Raw genomic sequence first — 14,026 nt, 5'->3', positions numbered from 1 at the left:
CGCTTTTGCTCCCTATTCCAAAGTGACCCTGTCCAAGGGACTGCCGTCACCCCCTGTGGGAGACAGGCAGAACTGACCCGCGATCCCTGCACATGTGCTGTGTCTGTGTAGAAGTCAGAAGTTCCAAAACAGAGAATGTTCTGCCTTCTGCAAAGGAAACACCACCACCTCCCACCTCCCTTAGGCACTGATTCGGAAGTCTCTCACCCCTCATCGGCCTCACAGGTTGTGGAAAATAACATTCAGTAGCTGGCTGTTCAATAAATGCTGGCTATAGTTGCTCTCATGTTTACAGATGAGGCCCAGAGAAGTTAAATAACTTCTCCCACTACACACAGATGGGGCAGAGCTGAGACTGCCCTCCCCCACCATGGTGGTCAGTGCCCTCTGAAGGATAATGGCCCTCCAGAGGCTGCTACAGTCCTCCTTCAGCCCCTCTTATAGCCTGGAGGTCTTCATCCCATCCTTTAGTCCTTTACCCCCTCACCCAGCATGCCCTGTACCAATGCCAGGCAAAGGCAATTGTTGATAGAGGTAACAAAAGTCACGAGGTGAAGGTGGAAGTGAGGCCAGAGGGACAGTACTGCATCACCAAGCGAGGGCATGAAGGATGAGATCATGAAAGTGACATGGCTGTCACTTGCACTGCCAAATGAGCATTAGAGCAGCTGCTTTGTTCCTTCTATGAACACTGAAATGGCATCAGGGGGCAGGAAGGATGGTGAAGCACCCACGCAGATACCTCCTGGTGCAAACACACCATGGACACATGGGATGTGGTATTGTCCATTCAGCTATGCTTTTTCTATAGAAATAGAACTTAAAGCAGCAAAGCATAATACCTAACTATGGCCTACTACTTACAAAAGGTGACAGAATTTAGGACAAATTTGAAAGAAATCCAAACTTCTGTACAATTGGGCTCCTCTGCACTAAGCTTTGACTGTCCCCAGGCACTACTGCATCTACAAGCTGTTCCCTCCCTCCCTCTCTTCTGTCATATACCCCCCTTCTCTATCACCCATGCCCCAGCTAGGGAAGTGTCTACTCAGGAGCCCTTCCAGGACTCAGACACAGCGGTGAGCATTAGGATTAGGGCCGGCTCCAGGACAGCCCAGTGTTAAAACCCCTTGCGGGCGGGCAGCTGTTCTTCAGCCTTTGATCTCTTTCTGGAGCACACGTCATGGTGAAGGGGCATGTCATGCCAGGGAGGTGGACTGGAATGTGGGGTGCTCCCCACTTGCTGGGAATTATCTGGCAGAAGAGCCACTTTTACTGAGGAGACCTAGGCCTCAGGTGGGCTGGGTGAAAGAAGGCGGAAGACCCACATCACAGAGGAGAAATTCCTACCCGCCCTTACGTACAACTTCAACGTGTGCCTGCCTAGTTCCCTTCTCCCTGGCATCGGTAAAAAAAACACATGAGGAGGCTGTTTTTCAAAACTGCCATCTCCTAGAAATTACCAGATCCCCCTCCCATAAAATCTCTCTGGTCTGCATTGGCTCTAAACACTGCCTGGGATGAACCCTTAGCCAGTGCAGAATGGCCTCCGCATCTTGGAGAGTTTCCAAGTCGTTCACAGAGGCCAACACGGGACTCCTTCATAGGGAGACAATGGTGGGAAGGGAGTTCCAGGCCTCCTCGGGGCCTCAGTTTCCCTGTTGAAATGAGGCGGGTGCACATGGACTCTCAGAGGCTGTTGCCTGGAGCTGACATCCTGCCCTTCTGAGACTCAAGCCCAGGTCCCTGCTCTTCTCTCAGAGCAGGTGGAATGTGCTGGCTGTGGGGTGCACTCAGTTGATGTCCTCTCCCCCATCAGGACTTGATCTTTGACCTGGGAGACCCTGTGAGGTGGGAGTACATGCTCTTGGGGACTGATAAGCCTCACCTCTCCTTGACTGAGGAAGATGACACTGGGATGAACAATGATGACGATGTAGAAAACCTGGTGAGTCTCAACGGCACGCGGGGTGTGGAGCCGGGCAGTGTGTGAGGAAGACTTTGCACTCTGCCTTGCTTTGGGCAGCCTGGCAAATGTTCCCGCCAACATGTATGTGTCCGGGAGTGGGGAGGTCCAGGTAGACCAATTATGGATTCCTCAAAGCAGAAGAGCCTGGACAATGCCCTCATTTACAAATGGGCAGGCTGGGGCCCAGACAAGTCCAGTGACCTGGCCAGGAACTACCTCCCCTGTGCACACATCCCCTCCCCCCATGAGGGGGAAGGGATGGGACTTGAATTCAGGTCTCCTGCGCCGCACACAGTCTACCCTGTTCAAGAGTTGCCCTCCCCCTTTAGTAAGTATGCTCCTTGGAGTGGAGCCATAAGCCTCTCTCCATAAGGCCCTGGGAGCCTCATGGCTGGCCCCTCCTCAGTTCCATCCCGAGTAGCCACCATGATGCCCCATGCACTGCCAGGCCTTTCTTGTCTATCCCATCTGCTCTTCTGAAGGTCTTTGGTCTGCACTTCCTCCAAGTCATCAGCCTCCCTTCTCTGATCTCCCAGCCAGGGGCCTTCCAGGCAGGTCTGCATGAGGCCCTGTGTGTGGAGGTCAGAGGCCTTACTTACTGGCTCTGTGACCTTGGGCAAACTTACCAACCTTTGTGAGCTTCAGTTTCCTCACCTTCATATAAAATGGGAGAGGGGGTCAGAGTTGTATTCATACTAACAGTAATAGATGTGTGAGTCTGAGAGGGCTGCCATAACAAAGTGCCACAGACTGGGGGGCTTAAACAACAGAAACATTTTCTTACAGTTCTGGTGGCTAGAAGTCTGAGATCAAGGTGTCAGCAGGGTTGGTTTCTTCTGAGACCTCTCTCCTTGGCTTGCAGATGGTTGTCATCTCCTGTGTCCTCACGTGGTCTTCCCTCTTTATGAATCTGTGTCCTAATTTCCCCTTCTTATAAAGACCAGTCATATTGGATTAGCGCCACCCTAAGACCTCATTGTAACTTAATTACCTCTTTAAAGACCCCTTTTCCAAATACAGTCACATTCTGAGGTACTGGGACTTAGGACTTCAACACATGAATTTTGGGGGGACACAACTCAGCCCACAACAATAGGTGGCTCTCACATGGCCCTTACTAAGTACCAGACTCTGCTGTAGGTATTTAACCTGAATTAACTTATTTCAGTCTCCACAACCACTGGTGAGGTGGGTACTAGTATTACCATCCATGATTATCATCATTCCATTTTACAGATGGGAAGACTTACACACAGAGGGTTTAAGTAACTTACCCAAAGTGACACAGCCAGTAAGTGACAGAGATGGAATTCGAACCTAAACAGTCTGGCTCCAAAGTCTGGGTTCTCAATGGCAACTCTGTTCAACCTCCTGGGGCTGCTTTGAAAAGGAAACCAGGCCATTGGTGTGATGTGCTTGGCATGGCACTGCAGACATGCCTGGAAATGGTATCGCCTGTTCCCAGCACCCTCATCTCTGGAGACTGGGAACAGGCACCCCCTGCTAGGCCTGAAGCATAGACCAGCAGGCACCCCGGGAGTCCAGCCCTGGAACAGCATTCCTAGGGCCTTGTCTGGTTGGTTGTCAACCAGCTCCAGTCACAGTCTTGGACCGGGAACCCCTGTTACCACAAAGATTGACAGATGGTGTTTCCAAGAGTCAGAGTGCAGCCGTGGGCCCCCAAGGATAAACAGAGCCTCCAGCCACAGCCCACCCACCTGGCCATCTTGAGATTTTTGACAATGCTCACTGCAGACTGCTCACCCATTTTGTCCCCTGCAAGAAGTCACAATCAGACAAGCAGGTGTTCAAGGGCTGAGCAATGCTTGTTGGAGAAAAATTTTAAAATGAGAAAAGTCTTATCTGAGTTTCTATGGTTACCTAATTTGAGGAACATTTGTCTGGACTGGGCCTTATTTTACAAATGGGGAAACTAAGGATCAGAAAGAAAATAATAATAATAACAATAATAATAATAATAATATCAGCCAGGCAAGGTCCCAAGTACTTTATATACATTATATCATTTAATCCTCCCAAGAAGTCCAGTTTGTAGTTAAGGAAATTGAAGCAGAGAGCAGCTAAAGGATATGCCAGGATCCCTGAGATGGTGTTGGATAGAGGGTGAGGCTTGGGTCTACCTGGTTCCAGAAGTCCTCTTAACGTAGGGCAGGTGGCTGGCTGAGGGAAGGCGGGGTGTGAAGGGCAGGGGAGTTGCTATCCTAAGCCAGGCAGGTGCAAGGAACGACTCCCTGCTGAGCACCAGCTCCTCTTGTTCCCTACCTTGGGTCATGCTCATGACCTCTGGCTCCCCTGGAGAAGCTGATGGACCACCTTGGGTTGGCTCTGGGGGAGTGAGGCAGAGGCTGTGCCAATAACTTCTGCTCCAAGGGCCTGACCAGCACCCCCTGCCACCCTTCTCTCCCAGCAGGACAAAGAGGATGAGGATAAGAGCTTTGACATGCCGCCCTCATGGGTGGAGCAGATCGAGATCTCCCCAGAAGGTATTTGCTATTCGGGTGCTCACTCGCTCTCTCCAGAGCCAGTTCCTGGGCCTCTGGGGAGGTCTGCAGCAACAGCTAGGCAGGGGTCACACAGAGGCTGCCCGGCCCCTCACATCCACCCTTCCCACCCCGCTGCACCCACCTCCCTCCTTCCTTCCTGCTGCACACACTCAGCTCTGTGGCCCAAGGGCCTGACACCAGTCGGCACACAGGAGGGGGCTCGGTGAACATGTGATGGATGACAGAGTGTGGAAGGCACATCAGGACCAAGACCTGGGACACAGCCCTTTCTGTTCCCTCACACTCCCCTGTCCCGGCCGGAGGAGGCCGTGGGCAGCACTCAGATGACACAGAGGGTATCAGGCCCGGGGAAGGACAGGCAGAGAAGGCAGGAGGGTGGAGACCCTCATGCCCCCTGTCAACATCTGCTGGCTGCTGAGGTACCCATCTGGGAACACCCAGACGTAGGGGGAGGGTATAGGCAATTCTAACAGCGTGCAAAGTGCTAGAGAGGGTGCTAATCAGGGAAGGAGCATCCTAGCCCAGCACTGAGGCTAGGGACTGGGGGTGGTTGGGCAGAAAGGGGTTCCAGAAGTGAGGGTCACTTGAGCTAAGCTTTGAAGGATCAGAAGGAATCGGCCCAGCAAGGGCAGGAGGGGATGGGGTTTCTGGCAGAGAAACCTGCCCAGGCAAAGGCCTGGCAGTGACAGATTGTGGGTGGTGGGGGCGCAGATCCTCTGATTGGGCTCAAATCATGTTCTTGGACAGGTCTGTGCTTCTGCTTGGCCTGAGAACTCCTCCAGGGCTGGAGCTGGCCCTGGTGACTACTCTTTGCCTCCTTGGAGCAGGCTCAGGGCCTGGAGGAGTTTAGCAGACAGTGAAATGGGCAGCAGAGAGATGAGTGACCAGGCAGGGTTGACCTTCCCTTCCCGCAGTCTGGGAAGGAGAGATCCCAGCCCACTCTGTGTCCACAGCATTCGAGACCCGCTGCCCAAATGGGAAGAAGGTGATCCAGTACAAGAAGGCAAAGCTGGAAAAGTGGGCCCCGTACCTCAACAGCAATGGCCTCGTGAGCTGCCTCACCACCTATGAGGACTTTGAGTGTAAGGGGGACAGCTCCGGCTGTGGGGGCCAGACTGGGCCAAGGGTGGAGATGGTCTAGCTATGGGGAGCAGAAGAGCTGGGTCCCCCAACATGCTGTGCAACCTTGGACACATCACTTCTACTCTCTGAGTGTGAGCATGGGCATTGCTGGCCTCTGTGCAGGGAACAGAGGGTTGGAGGCTGGGGAAGTGGCCTGGCTGCAGCAAGCATCCATCGACCCCCACAGGCACCAAGATTTCGGAGATAAAAGAGTGGTACCAGAACCGGGAGGACATGCTGGAGCTGAGGCACATAAACAAGAGCACAGGCCTAAATATCGACTACTTCAAGCCAGGCCACCCTCAAGCTCTGCGTGGTGCGTGGACCCCATTACTGGGCCAGCCAGGAGCCTGGGGTGGGGGACTTGCTCACTCCTTAGAACAGCCTCCATAGCGGGTGGCATGTGGTGGGAGGAACCAGCATCTGGGTACTGACAGCGTTCTTGGGTGGCAAGCAACAGAAATCGCTTCTGTCTCCCTAAGCAAATCAGATATGTGGGAGGTCAGGGGAAGCCCAGAAAATCTAAGAAAATGTGACAAACGTTCTTCTGGGAATGTCAAAGCCAGGGCCACGTGCCCATTCTGTGGGTGGGATCAGGTTGGAATCTCATCAAGAGGGCACACAGTGGGGACCTCATTTAAAGGGAGTTAGGATGCCGAGCAATAAAGCCAACTAACGTCCCCCACAAGGGCAATGCAGAGGGCAAAGAGTATGGCCGTGAGCCCATGAGGTTGGGAAGGGAGTAAAGATCCGGTCTTAGGAGAGAATCAACAACCCTAACCAAGAATTCACAAAAGAAAAGCATAGTGCCAACATGCATTTGAAAAAATGATCAACCTCATTTGGTATTTGCAATTTAAAAAAAAAGAAAAGAAACTTAACCAATAAAGGACCATTTTAGAACCTTCGTGTTGGCAAAGATGAAAAAAAAATGGTCCTACTGAGTGTTAACTAAAGCGGGAAGCAACAGACAGTCGCTGCCTACCACTGTTGGTAGGACAGCAAATTGGCATAAGTTTTCTGGAGGGCAGTTGGGCAAAATAAATCAATAACAGCCTTAAAATGTGTACACTTTTTGGTCCAGAAATTCTACTGCTGAGAATTTGTTCTTAGCAAGTAACAGGCAAGAACAAAAAATGCATGATGTAGATGTTCATCACAGTGTTGTTTATAATAACAAAAAGTTGAACACAACCTGAACACTCACCAATAGGGCACTGGTTACATAAATAATGCTCATTCATAATGTGGGTCTGCCTGCTCCCTGGGCCTGGGGCTGGATTATCAAGCCAGTAGCCACAGCTCCTGGCTGGCCCAGTAATGGGGTCCAGCCCTCTCCCCTGGCCCCTGCCTCCCATCTCCCACCCCAGTGCACTCATACAAGTCCATGCAACCTGAGATGGACCGCGTCATGGAGTTTTACGAAACGGCCCGTGTGGATGGCCTGCTAAAGCGGGAGGAGACGCCAAAGACAATGACGGAGTACTATCAAGGACGTTCAGACTTCCTCTCCTACCGCCATGTCACCTTTGGGCCCAGGGTCAAGAACCTGCCTCTGAACAGTGCAGAGTCAAACCCACGGCCCATGGAGGTAAGAGCTCACTGGGCCTGGGAATGAGTTGCCTGCCTCTCTGGCAGCTGATGTCATCTCTGGACAGGGAGACCTCTGGCTCTGGAGTGGCATCAAGGCCTAAGACATTTCTAGGGCACTGACTATGAGCCAAGTCCAGACTGTGTTCTCAACCACCAGGCCAAGGAGATGTGATTTCCTTACTGTTATGATAAACACACACCCATGACTAAATATTTGGAAAATATGGAAAGATGCAAAGAGAAAAGCAAAAATATCTCAGAATGGCATTACTCAGATATTACCTTGGATTCATAGGTTTGGTTTTGAGGGTCTTTTCTAACTTAATTGAGAACCTTTTGTGTCCTGGTGGGGGGTAAAATCCCTGTATCACCCACTTAACATTAAATTGTGCGTTTTTTCCCCTCCATGTCATTTATGAATTATTTGGCAACCTGAGCTTAATTGCTGCATACCGAAGAAGCTCTTTCTAGCAGTAAGGGGTGTCTAGTGATGTAGCCGGCTGCCTGGAGAGGTGGTGAGCTCCCCATCTCTTGAGGTGTGCAAGCAGAGTCTTGTTGAGGGAGCTAGAGAGGGGTCCAGCACCACTCGGGGCTGGCTGGAGTGGCCTGGCCCTGAGCACTCATAAGGGCCACGAAACCCATTATTTGTCTAGGAGGGGCTGCTCCAATGAACCTCCAAACGACCCCAGACTCCGGTGTCCTGATGTCCTTTGCTCCCACACCGGGGTGTGCACAGAAACCCCCTTCCCCCTTCCCCTTTCCTCTCATCCTATGTATGTTCTGGCCTCACAGAAAATCACAGAGCGATTCTCCCGCAACCTCACCAAGCCGGCGGATGAGGACGTGGCAGAGCGTGTGTTTCTGATCGCCGAGGAGCGCATCCAGCTGCGCTACCACTGCCGCGACGACCACATCACAGCCAACAAGCGCGAGTTCCTGCGGCGCACCGAGGTGGACAGCAAGGGCAACAAGATCATCATGACACCCGACATGTGTATCAGCTTCGAGGTGGCCTGAGGGCCGTGGTGGGCGGGCCAGGGCAGGGCAGGGAGAAGGAATTGGGTTCTGCTGTCCCATTCCAGCAACTCGGGAAAACCAGGATGGACACTCGAATCCCAGCTAGGAAATTCTTCTTTGCCCTTGGGAAAATCAAAAGTTCCCGTCTTTGCAGCTCCTCTGAAAATCTTCCTTTTTCCACCAAAAAAAAAAAGAACCCAGTAGGCCAAAACTACTCCTCATGGCCCCCATCCCCACCCCTAGTCATAGTAGCCCCCACATCTCAGGGAACGCTGCTGGTGGGTACCTCTGGGAGTCTGGCCTTCCTAGTCAAATCCTCACTGTCCTGGAACATTCCTCAGCCCCTCTGAATTTTCAGTCCCCCTTCTATTAGTACTTATATCTCTATAAGTGAGGAAGCTGAGGCGCAGTGAGGTTGAGCAACTTGCTTGAAGTCACAGAGCTAGAAAGTGGCAGGAGTAGATTTGAGCCCAGGTGGATGGCCCCACGACCCTGACTCTCCATGTCACTGTGGTGGTTGTCCCAGGTGGAGCCCATGGAGCACACCAAGAAGCTTCTCTACCAGTATGAAGCCATGATGCACCTGAAGAGGGAAGAGAAGCTGTCCAGACATCAGGCCTGGGAGTCGGAGCTGGAGGTAGAGTCCCACGGGGGAGTGGGCAGGTGGGAGGTGGCAGGGCTGGGGGTGTCTTAAGCATGGCCCCCATCACTTCCCAATTCAGGTGCTGGAGATCCTGAAGCTCCGAGAGGAGGAGGAGGAGGCGCACACGCTGACCATCTCCATCTATGACACCAAGCGCAACAAGAAGAGCAAGGAGTACCGGGAGGCCATGGTAAGCCTCGCTCCCTTGCCCAGGCCCTGGCTTTGCCTGGACCCCGTCTCCAGGTGGTGAGGACCATTAGGGGTTCTGCTGGGAAACCCTTCATAGCGAATGAAGTTATTGATACCCGTGGTCACCCTTGCTGCTGAGCTGACCATGTCCATGGTTCACCCCAAAGATCTGCACACAGGATCCAGGCCAGGTCTCCCCGCACCCCCAGGTCTGTGGCCAAGCCAAGGCCGGTAGTGTTTGGGGGAAGATATAAAGTGGTGTGCCCACCTCCACCAAGGGCTCTCTGATGTTGCAGCCTGGGCTGGTAGTGCCAGTGAGCCAACTCTGGCCAAAGGCCCAAGCTCTCAGCACAGGGTGTTCAGATTACACCCTAGGGTTGCAAGGCCCACCTTGGTTTTCAAGGCCAGCTTCTGAATCCCCTTCACCAACCAATTGGAGATTTCTAGAAATAGTTTGGGGTTGGCTAGGCAGGGACAGGGCATCTGATGACTGTTCTCGGATCCTTAGGGGAGGGCATAGGCCCCCATATCTCCAACTTCACTGGTCCCTGTTTACCAATGTAGGACTCAAGGTCCCAGGGTGAAAGAAAAGTGAAGGGCGTTACTGGCAGTTTTGAATTTTATGTCATTACTAACCATTACCATTTACTGAATAAGCATCTACTATGGCTTGTCAGGCATCAGGCTGTGTGCTTCACAAACATGATCTGTTCTGAATCCTCAGAGAAGGAAACTAAGGCTCAGGCAGACACACAGGAATTCATGCAAGAAACAAGAGTTGGCGTTACCAACAAACAAGAGACCAGCACACAGGCCCTTCTAAGGCCTGTCCCAGAGGTGCCAAGTACTGGGACCCAGATTTGAGGCCTAGTTTTGTGCTGTCACATTACCGATGCAGAGCTGGTCAGGTCTCTGAAGCCCCTGCTGATCCAGCTGACTGCTCTCCCCTCCCCAACCTCCCTAGGAGCGCGTGATGCACGAGGAGCACCTGCGGCAGGTGGAGACCCAGCTGGACTACCTGGCCCCCTTCCTGGCGCAGCTCCCACCAGGAGAGAAGCTGACGCGCTGGCAGGCTGCGCGCATCAAAGACGAGTGCCTCAGCGACTTCAAGCAGCGGCTCATTGACAAGGCCAACCTCATCCAGGCCCGCTTCGAGAAGGTGCCGCCAGGGCCCTGGCAGGGAAGGGGGCCCTGGCATCCTCATCCAGAAAATGGTCCCAGGACTATCTGCCCACCACCTCACAGACTTGTGAGGGGCTGATGAAGGGATGAGTATGGCAGTACTTGGGGTTTTCAAACACTGGGTTGTTCTTCCTCACTCTTGTTTATTAGACAGATGGGTGGTTTGGTGGGTGGATGGATGGATAGATGGGCAGGTAAGCAGATGGAGGGATGGGTCGGTGGATGGAGGGATGGGTGGAAGGTTAAGCAGAAGGGTGGAGGGATGGATGGATAGATAGCACATTACAACAACTCCTAGCCCTTGACCCATTTCTGTTGGTCAGGCACACACCATGTAGTTTAGTTCCCATGCATTATCTCTGTCTTCACAAACAGTTCCACAAGGAGGATGGGGAAGGTGGGATACAATGACCCTCATTTTGCAGACAAAAAATTGGAGGCTCTGAAAATATCAGTAACTTGTCCAGAGCAACATGGCTGTCTGTCTCGACCCCTGCCCTGAACTTATGGGCATGACATTCCTTTAAACATGACCTCAGTGGCTCCCACCCAAGACATTTTGTGCCCCCCACCTCTGCTCCTCTGGCTTGTGTGGGTGGGGGCACTGGGGCCAACCCTCATGGGGCTGTCTGGTGACCAGTGGGATTAAAGTCTGGGTGAAGGTCAGCCCTCATCGATCTTCTTGCTCTGTCCTCCCTATGCCCACAGGAGACCCAGGAGCTGCAGAAGAAGCAGCAGTGGTACCAGGAGAACCAGGTGACCTTGACACCTGAGGATGAAGACTTATACCTGAGTTACTGCTCTCAGGCCATGTTCCGCATCCGCATCCTGGAGCAGCGGCTCAGTCGGTGAGGGGGTTGGGGAGCTCAAGAGGACCCACTGGGCGGCTGAACACCAGCTTTGTAATCCCTCACCTGCCACCCTTGCCTCATTCTTTCCTGTGACTTCAGACACAAGGAGCTGGCCCCACTGAAGTACTTGGCTTTGGAGGAAAAGCTCAACAAGGACCCACGCCTGGTGGAGTTCCTGAAAGTTTTTGTTTGACACCCCTCCTGGGGCCTCAGCAGAAGCTGTCAGAGAAGGGAAACTTCCCCCCACAGCCTGCTTCCTACACCCAGCAAATGCCTGTCTACTCAGATGCCTGGCCTCACTACCACGCCACCTACCCTGCAGCCCTGTCTGTTCCTGTTACTTGCAATTTTCCTGTATATAAATACTTTTAATTTGTCATTTGTACCTCATGCTTTACAAGCTCCAGCACCAGCCTTTTTCTCCTTCCCTTCTCTATCTATAGTCTGGGACCAGTCTTCATAGCACCTCTGTAGACAGTCCCACAGCCACCTGCTAACAAGTGGTTAGATCTCTAAATGGCTAGGATGGCCCAGCTCACAAAGTGGGAATGTCAACGTGCACGCTCCACAACTTGGGGGCTTGACATTATTAGAGTGCAAGGGACTGAGTCCCAGCTCCTCTTCTTACCAGATGCCATTTACCCATCTGTGAAATGAGGATGGCATTGTTGTATTAAATGAGTTAAAACTTATAAAGCACAGAAAACTGGGAGTGGCACATACAAATGTTAGCTTAAAAAATGGCCAATAAACACATGAAAGTGTCATCAAATTCCTTAGTCATCAGGGAAATGAAATGCCACCACACACTCACCAGTACAGATAAAATGAATGTGTTGGTGAGGATCAGAAGCAACTAGAACTCTAAAATAGCTTCCCTAGTGGAAGTGTAAATCTATACAACCACTTTGAAAAACTGTTTGGCAGTATCTACTAAAACTAAACTATGATCCAACAATTCTTACTCCTAGGTTCCACTCCATCCATCCACCCAATGAACAAGAATACTCAGCAGAAATGGAGATAGTTATCCACCAAAATGCATGCACTAAAATTTTTATAGCAGCACTACTGATAATAGCAACAAACTGGAAACTACCCAAATGCCCATGAAGAGTGGAATGGATACCTGAATTGTGATCTTGAGATATTTTTGGTTGTCATAACTGGTTAGGAAGAATGCTACTGGCATCTAGTGGGCAGAGGCCAGGAATGCTGCCAAACATCCTACAATGCACAGGACAGCCTCCTACAACAAATAATTATCTAGCCCAAAATGTCAATACTGAGGATGCTATAGAGCAATAAAAATGAATGAACTACAATGACATGGAATGACGTGGTTGAATTTCTCAAGTATGATGTTGTCAAAAGATTCCAGATACATATTGTACGTACGTATTGTATGATGCTATTTATATGAAGAACAAAAACAGGCAAAATTAATTGATAGTATTAGAAGTCAGGATAGTAGTCATTCATGGAGTGTGAGGGTTAGTGAATAGAAGAGAGCAGCAGGGAGGTTCCGGTTGCTGGTAATGTTCTGCTGCTTGACCCAGCTATGTTCAGTTAGTGAAAGTTCATTGACTTTATACTCTTACAGTATGTGCCCTTCGGGATATATGTACTATTCCTCAGTAAGAAGTGTTTTTAAATACTTGTCATGAATCTAATCAAGCCTTTAGAACTAAATTCCATTTGACAAGAAATCTGGGGGAAGAGGAAAAAGGTAAATAACACTAGAAGAAAACAGACACATTCGTCATGTGGGACACATTCGTCTGTGAGGTAAATGGCCTGATCTCTTCAAAAGATCAATGTCATAAAAATAAATAAATAAAAAGTTAAGGGATGAAAATAGAATAAACTTAAAGGAGCCAAGTGTGCTCTTAGGAAAAAAAGAAAGAAAAAGAAAGTGTCCCCTAGTTAGAAAAAAGAGGGATTAACCACTTGGCTCAGTTGGTTACATCACAGGCTTATAACACCAAGGGTTCTGATCCCGGCCAGCCGCAAAGAAAAAAAAAGAGAGAGAGAGAGAAAAAAAAAGCCAAACACAAAAACAGTTGTCACCTAGGTTACTAAAGATATCTTTGGGATGACTGGGGACATTGGAATACGAACTGATGGTAGAGAATTATTAGGTTTTCTTATGGGTGGTGTTACATTGGTTACACAGAATAAGTATATGTTCATTTTTAAATGTACATGTTCGGCATTTATTTTTTAAATGTATATGTTCAGCATTTAATGTCAGGAGTGAAAAGTCCTATCTACAATTTCCAAATGGTTCACAAAAAAATACATAACACAAAACAAATAGGGCAAAATTTAAAGAGTGTTAAAATCTAGGTAGTACCATTATATACTTTCAAGTTTTCTCAATGAAGTTTTTCGTAATAAAAACTTGAGGGGAAGTAGAGGCTGGTCAGTTTTGACCCGATGTCATTCTGTTAATCTAGTCCTTTTTTAAGGATGCCCAACCGCCTCACTAGGTCTGCTTTCCAAAGTACCACTACCACATCCTGCTGCTGGCAGAGGAGGTGCAGAACACTCTCCGGGGTGGGGGATCCCCCAAAGCTCTGGCTTTAAGAAGCAAAGTTGGAATCCTGGGGCCGTTACTTGTGTGTGTGTGTGTGATTTTTTACAAGCACCTTAACCCGGGCCTCGGTTTCCTCATCTGTAAATGGGAACAGGAATTCCCACCCATTGGGGTTGTGATGAGCATTACCTAAGACCAAGCAGCCCGGCCCCGTAGCGAGAGACAAACGGGGAGGTTCGATGGTCCTTGGGCACTGGACCACCCTCTCGAAAGAGAAGGCGTGGCCCGGGGCCGAGTCCCTCCTAAGAGGTCCCCAAGCTGGGGGGTCTCGGGGGGTGGGGGTGGGGCGACTCACGGCGGGTTATGGCCCTTTCCTGAGCCCATCCCGCCCACGGT

General features: G+C 50.7%; 1 protein-coding gene across 1 annotated transcript in view; it reads left to right on the top strand.

The window, feature by feature from the left end:
• DRC7 (dynein regulatory complex subunit 7) overlaps positions 1–11,284 on the top strand; it is a 33,266-nt gene extending 21,982 nt beyond the window's left edge. The window contains exons 7-17 of the mRNA XM_063113119.1: positions 1,820–1,948; positions 4,401–4,473; positions 5,448–5,576; positions 5,804–5,932; positions 6,987–7,207; positions 8,002–8,217; positions 8,753–8,863; positions 8,949–9,059; positions 10,023–10,217; positions 10,949–11,088; positions 11,191–11,284. Coding sequence (XP_062969189.1) covers positions 1,820–1,948; positions 4,401–4,473; positions 5,448–5,576; positions 5,804–5,932; positions 6,987–7,207; positions 8,002–8,217; positions 8,753–8,863; positions 8,949–9,059; positions 10,023–10,217; positions 10,949–11,088; positions 11,191–11,284 — 1,548 coding nt within the window. The remainder of the gene's footprint in view (positions 1–1,819; positions 1,949–4,400; positions 4,474–5,447; positions 5,577–5,803; positions 5,933–6,986; positions 7,208–8,001; positions 8,218–8,752; positions 8,864–8,948; positions 9,060–10,022; positions 10,218–10,948; positions 11,089–11,190) is intronic.
• The last annotated feature ends 2,742 nt before the right edge of the window (positions 11,285–14,026 follow it).

This window comes from Cynocephalus volans, chromosome 10 (assembly GCF_027409185.1).
Source record: "Cynocephalus volans isolate mCynVol1 chromosome 10, mCynVol1.pri, whole genome shotgun sequence".
In the NCBI taxonomy this organism is placed as follows: domain Eukaryota; kingdom Metazoa; phylum Chordata; class Mammalia; order Dermoptera; family Cynocephalidae; genus Cynocephalus; species Cynocephalus volans.
This window is presented reverse-complemented; position numbering and strand designations above follow the sequence as displayed.